Source organism: Xenopus laevis, chromosome 1S (genome assembly GCF_017654675.1).
Source record: "Xenopus laevis strain J_2021 chromosome 1S, Xenopus_laevis_v10.1, whole genome shotgun sequence".
NCBI classification, from domain to species: domain Eukaryota; kingdom Metazoa; phylum Chordata; class Amphibia; order Anura; family Pipidae; genus Xenopus; species Xenopus laevis.
The window spans coordinates 139,533,740-139,550,256 of record NC_054372.1 but is presented as its reverse complement, the minus strand read 5'-3'; the positions used below and the strand labels follow the sequence as shown (position 1 = coordinate 139,550,256).

The 16,517-nt window shown below is 37.4% G+C and overlaps 1 protein-coding gene across 3 annotated transcripts in view; it reads left to right on the top strand.

Annotated features, from left to right (window-relative positions):
- The window catches only part of LOC108707097 (scavenger receptor class F member 2), a 137,956-nt gene extending 134,818 nt beyond the window's left edge, over positions 1-3,138 (top strand). For all 3 annotated transcript variants that reach the window (XM_041580266.1, XM_018244055.2, XM_018244054.2), the window contains exon 11: positions 645-3,138. In XM_041580266.1, the coding sequence (XP_041436200.1) occupies positions 645-1,879 (1,235 nt within the window). In that variant the 3' untranslated portion in view covers positions 1,880-3,138. The remainder of the gene's footprint in view (positions 1-644) is intronic.
- Positions 3,139-16,517: the final 13,379 nt, after the last annotated feature.

Sequence of the window (16,517 nt, the reverse complement as noted above, 5' to 3'; positions counted from 1 at the left end):
TAGCATGGTTACCGTATAACACCCTGCCTAGTGCATAAAAAACGGTTAACATGAAATACTAAAAAGTTCATATCGATCTGCAATGTCTCCTAAATAAAACAGACACAGAACTGAAGCAGTGAATTCCTGACAAAACTAACCCTAGGTTGTGCTGTTAGTTAAACAGAAGTATACAAAAGCTCTTTAGAAACTAAATGCAAAATATCAAAACTAAGCATCATTCATAAATTAAACTGTGAACTGAAAGTGTTATAATGATTTCATTTTAATTTCAAACATATTTCCATTGATACTCGTGTTATCAGTGAATGTATATTAACTGATGTTTTGTTCCTCACCCACTTTGGTTTCCTCTGCATTGTTACTGTGATTGCTTAAAATTGATCAATATTCGTATAAGAGGGGATTTTAACACCAACTAACTTCTCAAAAACAATTAGAATGACATTTTTATCTGACAAGCAGAATCTTTGAGTATTTGGCTGGAGTTCATCCCTATAGTTTGCAAAGTTATGGCATCAGAACTGACCCTTGGTTTTCTAAATCACCTGCCTCTGTGATGTTGATCAGTTCACCAGAGCAGTAATTACATTGCTAAATGCAAAAAACAGCTAAAGCAATAATTTCATTTATTTTCTTTTTAGAATCTGTGACTGATTGTAAAGAAAAGGGAAATTCCAGTGTAACTGAGAAGTTGCCCACTGAAATGAATGAGGAAGAAGCTGGAGAATATACTTATCTAAAGGATGGATCCCCTAAATCTTTCCAGGCTGACAGTAGTGAAATTCCGCTGCTCAAATCATCAGATAGTGAAAGATCCTCATGTGGCTCTGGATCTACTGGAGGGGCATTGTATGCTAGAGTTGCAAGATTATCAAAGCAGTCTAAAGATGAGGAGGATATATCAATGGAACATAAGAGTTCAACTATGAGAGGTAAGCCTCCATCACCAGAGAGAACAAAACCACCTCCCCCTGATCCATCTACAAAGCCCAAGGTTTCCTGGATTCATGGAAAATATATTTCTAATCAGTCTAATTCATTGCCAGCCTTTAATAAGTCTCCTGATAAGACAGTTAACCAGAGTGATCAATCAGAGCAGAATACAGGTCTTAAAGATACACAGAGAAAGAGAACACCAAGTGATACAGGTCATAGTAAAAATGAAGTTGTTATGAGAAATAAGGACAAAAGTCAAAAGAGCATAAGCAACATAGACACAAGACCATCGGAAGAACCCCAGTCTCCACCCAAAACTAAGCATAAAAATAAAAGGAATCTGGACCCTATTGAAAATATCAATGGGACTGTTCAAAATGCCCTTAAAAAGATTGGGAGCCTACACAGTGATAAAAAGACTACTGAAGTTAAAGAGGCTCCAAAAACTCCTGATCACAGCAAATCTCGTTCCGAGGTACTCCATCCACATATTTCTTCTGAAGCAGTTTCATTATTGGCTGCTCAGTTAAAAGAAAAAACTCAAAGCCTCAACAGGGTTGAGACCAGCTCGAATCAAAATGGCTTTGGGCCAATTAAATCACAAAAAGAGAAACCAACACCTCCACAGAAAGCCAAGCGGTCTGTGGCTCCTATAAACCAGAAGTCCAGCAAGCCAAATCTGCCAACTACAACAAATCTTCAAAAAATTATAAGTCCTGTTTCAGAAACTGTTCCCAATGCAGCACAACCTGTTGAAAAACAAAACTCTAACAGTAGTCAAGAACAAACTGCAAGTGTAAAGCAAGAGACAGGTGAACCAGCAGTTAAAAAGACACCTATAAAGAAGCCTCCTAGAAAGAAAAGCAAGGATGCCACCTTGGACTGTGATGGAAAAACACAACCCAAAATGGCTATAATGCCACCACAGCCAGTAAAGTAATAAAGGCATATTTGCACATAATGTTCACTCCAAAAGGGCATTAAGAAAGATTCTGATGATTTCTGCAATATACTTTAAAGTATTTTGCTACAGCCACTTCTTGAGCAAAACAGAACTGAAATTGCCCTTCTGACATCCCTTCATGACTGTAAGACAAGGGAAAATGGATCAGTGGTTAATAATTCAAAGTTCCTTCAGACTGAAGGGAGAACCATTGTGTACTTGACATACCTCTCCAGTAAATCCTTTGGAACTTTCTATAGTTGTGGTTTCAGTCTTTCCATTTATGAGGAGATCTTAAAAATGATCTAAAATAAGGACATGTTGGAATTCAACAATGTAGTTGATGATGCTGAGCAAGCCCTATATAGAGAGGACAAATGTTTGGTAAAACTGTTCAAATGCTGAGACAATAGAGAAACCATGATTTCTCAGTGTTTTATTGACTTAAAACAGCTGTACTTTTGGACATCAACAAATGATAAATAAATTCAGAATTTACAACTTGTCAATGGAAACAATATACTAAGTTATTGTTCTACAAATAACTGTTCAAATCATTTACTGAAAAGTAGAAATTTGACAAAACCTTGAGAAGGATCATTTTGGAATTGAATAAAAAAAGACAAAAATAAAATAAAATAAAGCAATGATAAAATGTAATGTACTGATCTGCAACTGTATCCTAAAGTCCATAAGCAGTGCTTATTTTAATATAAGACTTTGTTTGTCTATTAATCTGTTCTAGTTATGCATTGACCAATAAGCAAGCTTTTTAAAATATGCATTATTATATCTTTTTTTTAATCTGCATGGGGTATGGCATTGTATTTGTAAAATTAGCCAGGATGACAAATGCCTCAACTTGTATTTAGAGAATGAACATTGAGAATTAGAATATGGCTAGGGACTTTGGTTTGGATATGTAAATCATTATTTGATACCATCTGTCTGTATCCTCAGTAATTCATTAGCTCTGTGGTGTGTATTAAATGAGTAGTTAAACTCCTGGCTACAGATTTTAGGTATCATTGCCATACTGCAGTGATATTCCCACATAAGTAGGGTATATGCCACCATTAGTAATGGGTTTAATAGGAAACTATTGCAGTTAGAGATCTCCATGTAACAAAATTCTTCAGGTCTCTAGGTATATTCCTATCCTTATTGATATGCTCTCACAGTAACATTAAGGGGCACATTTACTATGCTCGAGTGAAGGATTCGTAGTAAAAAAACTTCGAATTTCAAAGTATTTTTTTGGGTACTTCGACCATTGAATATGCTACTATTGAACGATTCGAACTAAAAATCGTTTGATTATTCGACCATTCGATAGTCGAAGTAATGTCTCTTTAAAAAAACTTCGGTTACATACTTCGGCAGATTAAACCCACTGAGGTACAATGTTAGACCTTCCCCGTTAGCTTTCTAAGGTTTTTTTTGATCGAAGGAAAATCCTTCAATCGATGGATTAAAATCCTTAGAATTGTTCGATTCGAAGGATTTCATCGTTCATTTTTCCTTCGATTGTAGGATTTGCGGTAAATCCTTCGACTTCGATATTCGAAGTCGAAGGATTTTACTTCGAGGGTCGAATTCGAGGGTTTATTAACCCTCGATATTCGACCCTTAGTAAATGTGCCCCTAAGTGTTAAAAATTAATAAATAGTTGTTATTGCACTTTCCTACTCAGGGGAAACAGAGACTTTCAGTAGTGGTATAGAAATATTTTGTAGAACTGTCGCATAGACATATCTTCGAATACATCTCACTGTTGAGTTGTCTCTATACTGTCAATGCAGGTACTGAGTAATAGCCATATCTGCATACGTACAGTACATAGAGATTTTCTTTTTAATAGACATGGACACATACACTAATAAAACAGAGTCTGTTAGACACACTGATTTTATATCTAAATTCTCATGGTATTCTGAGAAAACGTTCTGAAATGAATTTTAAAATAATAACTTGCAACTTTAGAATCAGCTCTTCTTATGAAGTACACTACATGATATTCCCATATAGCTTTATTTTTAGTGATGGGCGAATTTCTCCCGTTTCACTTCACCGAACAAATTTGCAAATTTCTCGCGAAACAGCGAAAAATTCATGAAAAATCGTGAAATCAGAACGTTTTCATGGAAAAATCATGAAATTCTAACGTTTTCACAGAAAAATCTGCAAATTTTCACAGGAGATTTGTGAATTTATTCCCTAGAGGCGAAGCACGGAAGTTCGACACAAATTCGTGCCAGGCGAATTTTCTCGCCCATCACTTTTTATTTTCCTTGCCAGAACACTTGTTAAAAACTCACCCATTCAACATTTGGTAGTTGTCCCAACACACATTAAAAAGAATTGTTTACCTTTTCTTTATTGTTACATACAAAGTCGACTTTATTTAACATCTGAAGGCAAGAATTGGTTAGTTAAGGAGGCACCATAGAAGATATATAAGCACTTATTTCAACTAAGTTAATGATTGTTAGGCTCACGTGACATTTTTATGTTAGCAAGTATTGATGTACTACTATTTTTTAGTTCAAATGTTTATAATATTAGGTTTGTGGTTGACTTTTTCCTAAGGTTGTTGTTTCTTGAGATGTGAGGGATCCTTTACAGTGACCCTGGATGCAAGTGCTTGTGCATTAAGTGGTGCAAAATCATCAACAAGAACTTTTGTCCAGTAACATATTGCACTCTGTACCTTACTGCAGATTCAATATTGCAGCACCAGAGCGCTGGTAGACATAAGCCAGTCCCAGTAACGTAACTAGAGGGGGGTGGGCCCTGGTGTGTGACGTGCAGCCAGGCCCCGCCCCCCACCGTACGGCCCGCATTTCAGCGGGCTACCGGGGGCCCTGGCCCACTCGCACCGCCTGCTCCCCCTGTAGTTCCGCCACTGGCCAGTCCTGTCTTTTCCATCTGCCATAGGACTACCAGTAATTACATCGCTAATTTGCAGCCTGTGCACTTGTGTGTTGGAATGAAGCTGATCCTTATGTTAAATTCAAAAGTGCTACAGTAAATAGATTGTCCCTTTTAGCTTAATGTGAACTTTGGTTCAATGGGTTGGAGATTGGACCTCCTCTCTATACAATTGAAACGAACTAACAAAAATGATTTCCGGTTCCTTAAATATAAAAACAAAAGTCCTAACAAGTAGGTCATTGCTGAAAAATCTAGATTTTGTTCATGTGAAGTGAAGGTATTTGCTGCCATCCTTGTTCACTGCTCTACTGATCATTTTAGCCCACTTACAGAATAACAAAATTACAAACAGACAACGTTATCAAAATGAAAACATTAAACACTAAGCTTGTTTTTCAACCACTGAGATAAGGTTCTTCAAATGATTACTATAGCCTCAAAATTCCTTGCAGAATTGTGCTGAATACAGGGGGATACCTATGCTGGCACAGGTTTTAATAGTCTTCTTTAAATGATAATAGGATACCTAGGGAGTTGTTTCTGCTATTGGAGAGTTACATTAAGATTTGATTGTCTAGTCATTACAGCACTTAAACACACACCCCTGAAGTTAGACCATGCCTCCATTGGCATCTTCTAACCTGGCATCTTTAAATCTTATTAAGATTACAAGGTCCGAATTTATTTCAATAACGGCTACTACAAACTCCGATCTAACCCGCTCGGGTTTTTAACGCTTATTTATTATTACATTTTCCTGAAAATTTGCTTTGTGGGAAAAGCTCAGATTATCACGATTTTTTCGTGAACTTTCCCCGAAATCTCTGAATTTTTGGAGTTTTCACCCGAAAGCTCCGAAAACATTGTGAAATTGCCCAAAACCCCCAACACAACCAAAAATCAATGGGACTAATCCCACTAACTTTTATGCAACCTCGACAGGTCTGAGATGCCGTGTTGTTATAATCAGGTTTTTTAGCCCTCGGGGTTTAATAAATTCCGAAAAATTTGTGATTTTTTTTAAAAGTCCAGTTTTATAAAAAAAATCAAGATTTTTTTGGATTTCGGGGAATTTCGGCTATTCAGAGCTTAGTAAATAACCCCCTTAGAGTCAGTGTTTGGCAAGGCTAATACTAAAAGCTGAGCCAACTTCAGAGAAGCTGAAAGGCAGCAAAAGGCTAGGAATGATATATTGACCTAGACAAAAGGGAAGGAATTCCTTTAAAGGGTTCCCCCTCACCTAAAAAAATATATTTTAAGCAACTCTCCAATATACAGTATACTGTATATTCAGTAAAGATTTCCAATTGTTTTAAATGCAGTCAAGATCAGTGTTGGTTTGTTCCTTTCTGTTCTCTTGGTCTGACTCTTAAACAATGTTACAGGAGACAGTTCTCCTACAAGTCTTAACCAGTTAAGTCAGTTAACCAGCTGGCTTGCAGCATTTGAACGGAGAAATCATTTAACAGACACGTTTTATTAGTCTGTGTGGTTTTAAAGTAGAACCGAACCCTTAATTATAAAAAAAACCCTACCCCCTACCTACATAGACCCTCCTCCCCCCCAGCCTTGCTGTTACCTTCCATAAATGCCCCCAACTCTTTGCAGATTCAGCGGAGCTCATAGGCGCCATCTTCCAGGTCTTCGGTCTTCTTCGGGAAATAAACCATATCGTGCATGGAGCAGTTTTTGGGATTTTGACAATTGCACATATGCCGAAATTTACGGAAATTGCCGAAGTGCCAGAAGAAGACCCAAAGATTACCGAAGAGCCAGAAGATGTTGCCCGTGAGCTCCGCTGAATCTGCAAAGAGAGGTACGTAAAGAGTTAGGGGCATTTACCGAAAGTAACAGCTAGACTGGGGGGAGCAGGGAGAGGGGTCTATGTAAGGTAGGGGGCGTATGGGGTTTTTCTAATTACGGGTTTCGTTCTCCTTTAAGGGTGTATGTAAAACTGTAACATTAGTGTGGCATAGATGCTGTGTGATGCATATGATATGGTATTTTCCCATTTTTGAGATTGTGGTTTACATTGGCACATTTAGCTTTATTTATCAGACTACCATAGTTACAAAGAAACATATATTTTGACTAGATTCAGTTAAGGAATTCACAAAGTTCCGGCAAAGGCATCGAGCTGTCTTAAAAATGAAACTGGCGAATGAATAATCAGTCATCAAATTTCAGTCTCCTCATTTTTTTGTTCCTTTTTTTGTTGAATTTACCTCAGTGGTAAATAGATGAAGCTAATTATCTAACGTATGAACCCAACGAAGCAGTTCCAAGTAAAGCCTAACTTATTTTTTAGCTTAATAATAATCGTGAATTGTTGTGTATTATAAAAAATATATATAAATTACAGAGTTTGAGAATTATGTTTAGCTCATTATTTAAACCATGTTTTAATGTTTTTTTTTCATTTTCATGTTAATTTCTTTGCATTGCTGTTCTATAATCCATGTATGGGATCTGTTATCTGGTTTGCATTTTTTATTATTTGTGGTTGTTTTTGAGTTATTTAGCGTTTTATTCTGCAGCTCTCCAGATTGGAATTTCATCTGGCTGCTAGGGTCCAAATTTCCATAACAACCATGCGGAAGAGATGTAAAATAACAGCAGCAAATCTGGCGTTCGTATAGCATAAAATTACACACACCTTGATAAACTCGCCGTTTATTTTACACAGGTTTTTTTACACTGTTTTCACACCATTTGTTTAACACAGCATAATAAATATCATACCTCCCAACTGTCCCTTTTTTGAGGGACAGTCCAAATTGTTACTGGAATGTCCCGATTTTCTCTTCGATCTCCTGCTCTGAACAGCCAGAAAAAGATACAAAGTTTCTAAAACTTAATTGGCTTTTGGCAGAGAGCTCAGAATACATGGCAGGCAGGCAGGCCTGGATTTGTGGCAAAGCGGATGCTAGGACCCTGAGGCCTTGGGGTGCCGAGGAGGGAAATCCGGGCCTTGTTGGCAGGTGCATTTAGATACATTTGTTACAATTTAAGATAAGCAAAAGAAAACAATTGTTACTATTTAAGATAAGCAGGTCTCTTGGGGAAACCGTGACTTGCAGCTTAAAGAGCAATTCATCTTCATTAGCAAAACTGTAATAACACATAAAAACCACGGAAATGTGTTCGAACTTTCATATCCTGTCAAATTTTATAAAACGAACGGGCAATTAGGGGGTGTGGCCACAAAATGGGCATGGTCAAAAATGTCGGCTTGCTCCGCACGGCAAATCTTTTTATCCCTCTTTCTATTTCCAACATTTTGGGAGGTATGAAATATGCCCCTTAGTGTTAGATGTTGATGGAGCTAAATTATATACACAAAGTTATAGAAGGAATGTAGCAATGTAAGAATCGCCTCTTTTCTTGGTAGTCTTTTTTTTTTATAGAAAGTGTCAAAGGCAACGCCTTCTCTTATTATAAGGAGCAAATGTTGCTACAGTTCTTATTACCTTACAACCAATCAGCCGGTATCATTTATTGGCAAACATCACATTGGTTGCTATGGGTTCCTACACCTGGGCAAACATTGTGCCTTTTATGACATACAGGGGTTTAATTAGCTACAAAATGGGCAACATAACCAAGAACTAAACATGCAATTTTTGGGAGAAGCAGGACATAACTATCCACATTCCCATGTGCATTTGATATCTTATTGTAAGTTCAGAAATGATAGCTATAAAAAGAAATATCTTGTTTCACTACAAATTTACACACAAACCTCCTACTGCATAACAGACCACTGGCCTAGGATTTTATGTCGTTTAAACCATTGCTGTGTCTTTGGACTTTAAATATGGACTTTAAATTTATACAGAGGAATGTGTCCCAGCTACAGTATACCCCTGAGATGTATTATATTGTTTTTGTTTTGTCAGCCTGTATACAATATGTGTTCATGTTATGGGATTAATTATAAAACAGTATTATTTTACTAAATACTATTTTTGCTGCATAGTAGCTTGTAATGCATTGCAGTTCTGCCAATGGGAGATACCCAAGGCACAGTTTTGAAATGCATTGCTATAAAAGCTGAATGAAACGCGTCTTTTATTTTTTTTTTAGAATTTATACCAGGTTTGTCATCTCGATTGTGAATGTGTCATTTTGGGTCAAGATTCAGGATTAGGGCAGAAAGTCAAGCTGGTTTTGACTGACACCCCTTTGTACCTGAAAATATAAAATACTTTTTAGTAAGACTGAAAGCTTTACACAACCAATCAACTATTGGTGATGGAAAAGTGCTATTTATAATATGACAACTGAACCAGTTATGTGAGTTGGTGTTTTCTTTTTCTTTATTCTATTGCCAGTAGGTTTAGCTACTTATTATTTTATATTGGAAGACTGGTACTATTCCTGACATTTGTGCCCCAATGAAAATGCTTTGTTAATAAATGTTTTTGTTTCATGTTGTTGGTGTTTTTTTTTCATTATAAACCTGAACGATAGATAATCCCCCTGCCTAATGGACTCCTGCTTACAAAACAGTCACAAGAAAGGGTAAAAGGAGGGTTATGCTGCTAATCTAAGTGTCTTCCTCCAAAGGATCAAACATAGATTAGCTTTAATTACCCTGTTCGTTTTAAGCAATTACAAAAATCAAAGGTATAGGATATATTATCCAGAATGCTTGCTCCTAGGGTTTTCCAGATAAGAAATAATTTCATAATCTGGCTATCTATACCATAGGTCTGCTAAAGAACATTTAAACATTAAAAAACCCAACAGGATTGCTTTGCCACTAATATGGACTCATGAAGCATAGTTACCATTTTACTATTTTATTATTGCGGATAAAAAGCAAAACATTTTTGAAGATTAGAATTATTTGCTCAAAATGGACTCTGTTTGAGATGACCTTCCCATAATTAGGAGCTTTCTGGATAACGTGTTTACAGATAAGGGATCTCACACCTGTACATATAATTTGATAGGGGATAAGAAAAAGCTAACGTAGATTTAATTTATTAAACAGATAAAGCACATTGGTACTTTTGTATCGCTGACCAGAAAATTGTATAGAGAGAGGACAATGATAAAAGTTACCAATCGTTTTAGATTTAACTAATATTCTGCTATTTGGTCCGGTAATTATCCCAATAAATGAATCCCTGCATGCAATTATCAACAGGGAATAACTATTCAAATGGCTGTTAGTGCTCAATCATCCTGATAAGCTGTGATGAGCTCTATCATCCTCTGATAATGAATGTGTTCAACTTGTCGATGTTCAAACAAAATGGGAAAAAAATATTGAACCGCTATGCATGCTCCTGGATTTGCCAATTTATATGATAGATCTGCCTCTATGAAGAACTAGTAAATGGACAAATGTTAGTAAGACAAGGACTGTCTGCTGGCTGCCAATGGAGTCTCTCTGTCTTGATCGTGTACTTGTATAAATTCAAACTAGATTCTGCAATTTACAGAATTTTAATGTAAGGTGCATTAGTTGGCAGACTAGGACATGTTTCTTTTACATGTAAAGTGGTTCTAATATTACTCTACAACCCTAAAGTGGCTTTAGACATTCATTTCAGTTATGAAGTATTGGCTCCTGCCTTCACAGTAAACTAATACGCAGAGGGAGTACATGCTACTGGCTTTCATACAGTTTGCCAGTCCTACTCCTATGAGTAAGGTTCTAATCGTCTCCTATTTCTCAAAAAGAAAGGATAGTGGATGTGGATGTCAATAGAATCAATTGGTATGGTCAGGATGGGCATCCCATGCAGTAGAGGTATCAAAAACTTAGGATTTATTTACTAAACAACTGTCAAAAATGTGTATTGTGTGAATCCAACTCCAAAACTTCCATTTTTATCAGTTATCCATTATTTCATTTTATATTCACAAATTACATTGGCGTTAATGTGAGCACCGTGGAGTGTCTTCCATTAGTAATGCCATTTGTAGGCAATTCATCTGTTTGAACTGGGAGCAACTACAGGCACAACACATATAAAGGTAACCTTCTATTTACTAACTGTTGCATTAACTTAGAACACATTAAAATGTAAATACAAACTGCTAAAATGTTATCTTAATGCTCCTTTGACCTATGGCATCTCCCTCTTTAAGGAGAACTAAACATTACTAAAGAACTAGGGCAGAAATGTTGTACATTATATTTTGGGATTCTGTACCAGCCCAAGGCAATCACAGCCCTTTAGCAGGGAAGATCAGTGCTCTCAAAGATGCCCCAGTAGCTCCCCATCATCTTTTCTGCTGATTCACTGCACATGCTCTGTGCTGATGTCACTTACGGAGACCGATGCAAAAGATACTGAATATATAGATGACATTAATGTAACTCAATGCTGAAGCTGGTTAGTAACTAATTGTTGGTATATAACAGCTCAGAAACCATTAAATTAGGATTCGATTTTAATAATCAGCCCTGTAACATTAGCTTCTATGACAAGCAAACCTCATTTTTCTGCTTTATGATTTGCGACAAAACCTAAGGTTTCATCAGCTGCCTAGAGTGCACTGAGCATGTGCGTGTCATAGACACTCATAACAAAATCTAAGATGGATCCAGCTTTAAAGGTACAGTAACACCAAAAAAAATTAAGTGTTTTAAAGGAATGACAGTATAATATACTGTTGCCCTGCACTGGTAAAACTGATGTGTATAGTTCAGAAACACCACTATAGTTTATATAACAAGCTGCTGTGTAGCCAAGGGGGCAGCCATGTAAGCACAGGTCACACAGTATATAACAGATAAGTATACTACAGAGCTTGCCTGTTATCTGCTGTGTATCCTGTGCCTTTTCACCTTTTTCAGTTTTGAATGGCTGCCCCTCATGGCTACACAGCAGCTTGTCTATATAAATTATAGTACCACGCCAGTAGTACCAGTGCAGAGCAAGCAGTAAATTATATTTTCTTACATTAATACTAGGGTTGCCACCTCACCCCTTTAAAACTGAACACATATGGAATCCACAGCTTGCATGGCTAATTAGCAATTCATTATGATGCATGACTGCAAATAACTTAGTTCAGTCTGCATCATGCATCTTAATGAATTGCTAATTAGCCATGCAGGCTGTGGATTCCATATGTGTTAAGTTTTAGGGTAAGGTCACACTGGGCATTTCGGGGGAAATTTATTCGCCTGGCGACTAATCGCCTCATCTTTGCGGCGACCAATCTCCCCGAACACCTCCCCTCACTCTTGCGCTGGCTAAAATGAAAAATCGATGCCGCTAAGCACACACAGCGATTCATTTTCCGAAGTCGCCCGAAGTTGCCTCATGAGGAAACTTCGGGTGACTTCTGAAAATTAATGGCCGCGTGTGCTTAGCGCCGGCGATTTTTCATTTTAGCCAGCACAAGAGCGAGGGAAGGCGTTTGGGGAGATTGGTCGCCGCAAAGACGAGGCGATTAGTCGCCAGGCGACTAAATCTTCCCGAAAACACCCAGTGTGACCTTATAGGGGTGAGGTGGCAACTCTAATTAATTCACTCTTATTTTGGTGTTACTGTTCCTAAAGGCCTAGATCATTACTACTATAGAGATACTGAACCTTTTGCCTGGTTCAATAAGTTCAGTATATATAATGTGGCATTTCTATCCATATTCATTTTTAAGATGTTTTGAGCCATTGGATTCTTCATCAGAAGACTCTTCTCATATAGGGGCAAATTCACTAAGATGCGAAGTTGCGCCAGGCGCAACTTCGCCGCACTTCGCCGCACTTCGCCAGGCGTAGTTTCGCCAGGGCTCCGCAAATTCACTAAAATCCGAAGTTGCGCACAGGGATAGCGTAAGGTTGCGAAGTTGCGCTAGCGTTGATTCGCTATATAAAGCGAAGTTACGCTAGCGAAGGCTAATTTGCATTCGGCGCGAAATTCAAATTTCAATGGAGGAACACGTATCTGCACTACAAATGCCTAGAAAACCTTCAAATCAGCAAATAAAAATTTTATTTTGTCCTACACATGTGCCCACTGTCTAGGTAAGTTGCCATGAGTCAGGAAATGTAGGGGGGAGGAAGGGGAGCCCCAAAACATTTTCGATCTTTTTCAGCCTATCAGCCATCATGTAGAAAACACGTCAGCGTTTTTTGGGACTTAGAAATAAAATTGACTTTTTTTTAAACAATCCCTATCTACTCTATTGAGCTTCGCCAGGTCTGAGGTGGCGAAGGAAGTCTAGCGTAAAAGGTAGCGTTCACTACACTGCGCAAGTTAGTGAATTTGTGTAGTTTCATCGCTAGCCAGCGCCAGCGTTCGTTAGTGAATTTGCGCAGTAGCGAAAATGCCAAACGCTAGCGAATTAACGCTAGCGTTCGGCGCTTCGCGCCTTAGTGAATTTGCCCCATAGTGTTTAAAGGAATGAAGCTGTTATAGAGTGTTGTATATATAGGTATCTGAGTGGAGGGTCTCTTTAGAAATTGCTCTTTAGCTAATGCTAATTGTTTATCTTGACAATGTTTCTCAATTTTGAAGACACAACATGCTTTCTATTAACATAGTATTTATAGATAATCTTCAAGGACTAAATTCCAACATAAGCTGTTGTACACTCTGCATGACATGTTACTGATAATGTTGATTGGCAGGACTGTAAATTAATCTAGCATTTTTGGGAGAAAGGTCATGTGGATTTTTATAAGAGGGGATACACTTTTTTTTATAGGAGAAATACGCAGCACAGATTCACTATAACCGATAAAAAACTGGACACACCAATAGGAAATCATTTTAATAGCCCTCATCAATCCATAAAGGATTTAAGAATTTTGGTTCTTAAGGGCAATTTTAAAACAGACAATGAAAGAAAAGTGTGAGAATATAAATTAATGGAAACTTTCAATTATCTGAAGAAGGGACTAAACCTGGGCCTTGGATTTATGGCTAATTATGTGGACTAAGAAAGGACTGCACCAGGTCGGAAATACCAACATGTCTGGATATGGACTAAGAGATCATATGGAATTCCTTTTATTCTACACTCCAATAATTCAGCCCTAATTTATATTCAGCCTCTTTGACCCACATTATCTTGTACCTTATCTGCTTGTCTCTTGCAGATCCCCTTCTAAATGACTTTGACATCTTACACATAGATTGATATTCCTTTTTGTTGGTCATTTGACCTATGAGCTGAATGTTGTATATATAACAGAAAACACCACAGCTTCATTGTAATCATCTTAAAAAAGGAACTAAAATGTTCTGAAAGCTTGCTATGATTATATTGGTTAGCCAATAAAGGTATCACCTTTATACCACTTTTGTTATTTTTTTATTTCAAAAGGGTTGCCCTGTAACATTTTTACTGGCTAACACGGTACAGCAACTTTACCTGCATTTATAAGAGGGGATAAATAAACCTACTTCTGTCAAGTCTGGGGTAAGATTGATGGTATGGAATCCAAGGAATGAGTAAAGGTATCCATCTCTTGTATGGGAGGATGGGTTTTAAATCAAGGAGTCTATTTCATTTGTGCCTTAACAATAGTTCCTTTTGACTGAGGTGTACCTAACCAAGAAGACCCCCCCCTCCCGTTAATATGACTTTCCTTGCCCTTTAAACACATATTTATTGACCTTTGGTGAGCAGACTCTTTAGAAACATAATTAAATATGAAAGGAACTCGAGAAAGATTATGCACAGTGCTGTTCAAAATATACAATAAATTATCAGGTATCTGGTAAATATAACACTTTTAATTGAAAAATAAAGAGATACATAAATACATAGATCTCTCATCTATCTATAAACTAATAAAATATATTTATAATTTTTTTGCCTAGGATTTAAAAAGAATACCAGTATTATGCCCATATGTAATAATGGGCATGCAAATTTTTCTATATAAAGTAGAATTAGTGCACAGAGAGAATTCTTTGTTGTAAATAAATTCCTAGCCAAAGACATCAAAGGCAGCAGACTTCTAAGGAGAAGCAGAAAGTCCGGACTGAATTATTTCAAAGACGAGTAGGCAAAGTAAGTTTTATAAATACAGCAGAAGTAGGCCACAGCTGCTACTCTGCACATTAAAAAGGCTCCGTATACAAACAAATGTTTGTTTCAATAAAAGCCAACCATTAAAAACTCAAACTAGTAAGAATGATGAAAAAGGAACAATGCCATACTGAACAACAAAAACAAATACACTAGGCAGGATTGAGTTCTCTGAGAAATCAGTTCAGTTCATACAGTTAGTGGCCAACAGACTGATAAACTGGTCATTACCACAATGCAGAAGTAATATTGATAACAAAAATCTTAATTACAAACCCCCGTAACATCAACATGTCCCCCTTTCCGTGACTACTATCCATACCTTAGTGGTTTGGTTTTGCTGAGAATTATTATTATAAGAATCCCATTATTTAACACTATAGGGGGTTGTGTAAGGTGGAGGAATTAGGGATGCACCGAATCCAGGATTCGGTTCGTGGTTCTGCCAGGATTCGGCCCTTTTCAGCATGATTCAGATTCCGCCGAATCATTCTGCCTGGCCAACCGAATCCGAATCCTAATTTGCATATGCAAATTATGGGCGGGGAGGGAACTTTTTGTCACAAAACAAGGAAGTAAAACATATTCTCTTGCATATGCAAATTAGGATTCGGATTCGGTTCGGTATTCTGCTGAATCTTTGGCAAAGGATTCGGGGTTCCGCCAAATCCAAAATAGTGGATTCGGTGCATCCCTAGGAGAAATAGGACATTCTTCCCTACTTCTACTTATTCCAGCCCACCTCTTATTTATTCTCTCTACCCCAACCAGGAAAAGGATATAGGCAGTTAGAAAGAAATACACATTACTGGCTCACTATTACCACCCTGCAAAATGGGGGGGTATAGTTTCAAGAGAAAGCAGGGGGTTCAGAAGGTGGGGGGTTCAATGGCAGCACTACCTTACCCCGTTACAAGGTGCTCTTTGTCCTCTTCTGCTAATTTGATAATTATATTAATAGCTTGGGGTATGTGAGGAATTCAGAGCAACCAGAGGAAATCTATTGTAACCTTCTATTACATGACCTAAAATATTTGGTAAGTTTGCAATGTACAAGTTGAGAATCAGAAAATACACTTTGCTCAGACACAGGACATATACCACTTTTTTTTGCAGACACAGTAGGTCTAGAATTGGCTAGAATTTATTAAACAACGACAGGGAACAGAAATGAGAGAAATAAAAGTAAATGTGGTGGCTAAATGTATATAAGTATATAGTAGGATAAATAAGAGTGCAGATATGAATACAAATTATGACCTCTTGTATAGCATATACTGATTAATGTATATTTGATTCAGCTTTAAGCCATTAAATAAAACATGAACTAAAATGGTTTATTAGAAGCATCTACCTAGATGCCAGACTTCTGATTAGGTCTCAGGAGGACTGTCCAGTCGTCCTTACAGGACTTTATGGGGCTATGTCTAAGCAAATTTCAGCTGTTTATCTGAGGAGGTTCCTGGGAGTTGTAGTCAATAGCAGCTGAAAGACTGTTGGTAAAACTCTGGCTTTGGAGCTTCTTTTCATCTGTGTTGCATGCTAATGCAATCCAGTTGTATACAAGGTTCAGACAAGATAAACAGGTTTACAAAATGTAGTGTTTATCTTTAGGGTTCCAGGAAAACAGAACTTGTATTTCACAATATATCCATGGCTTCGACCTTGAAACAAATAGCCTCTTGAGCAGAAG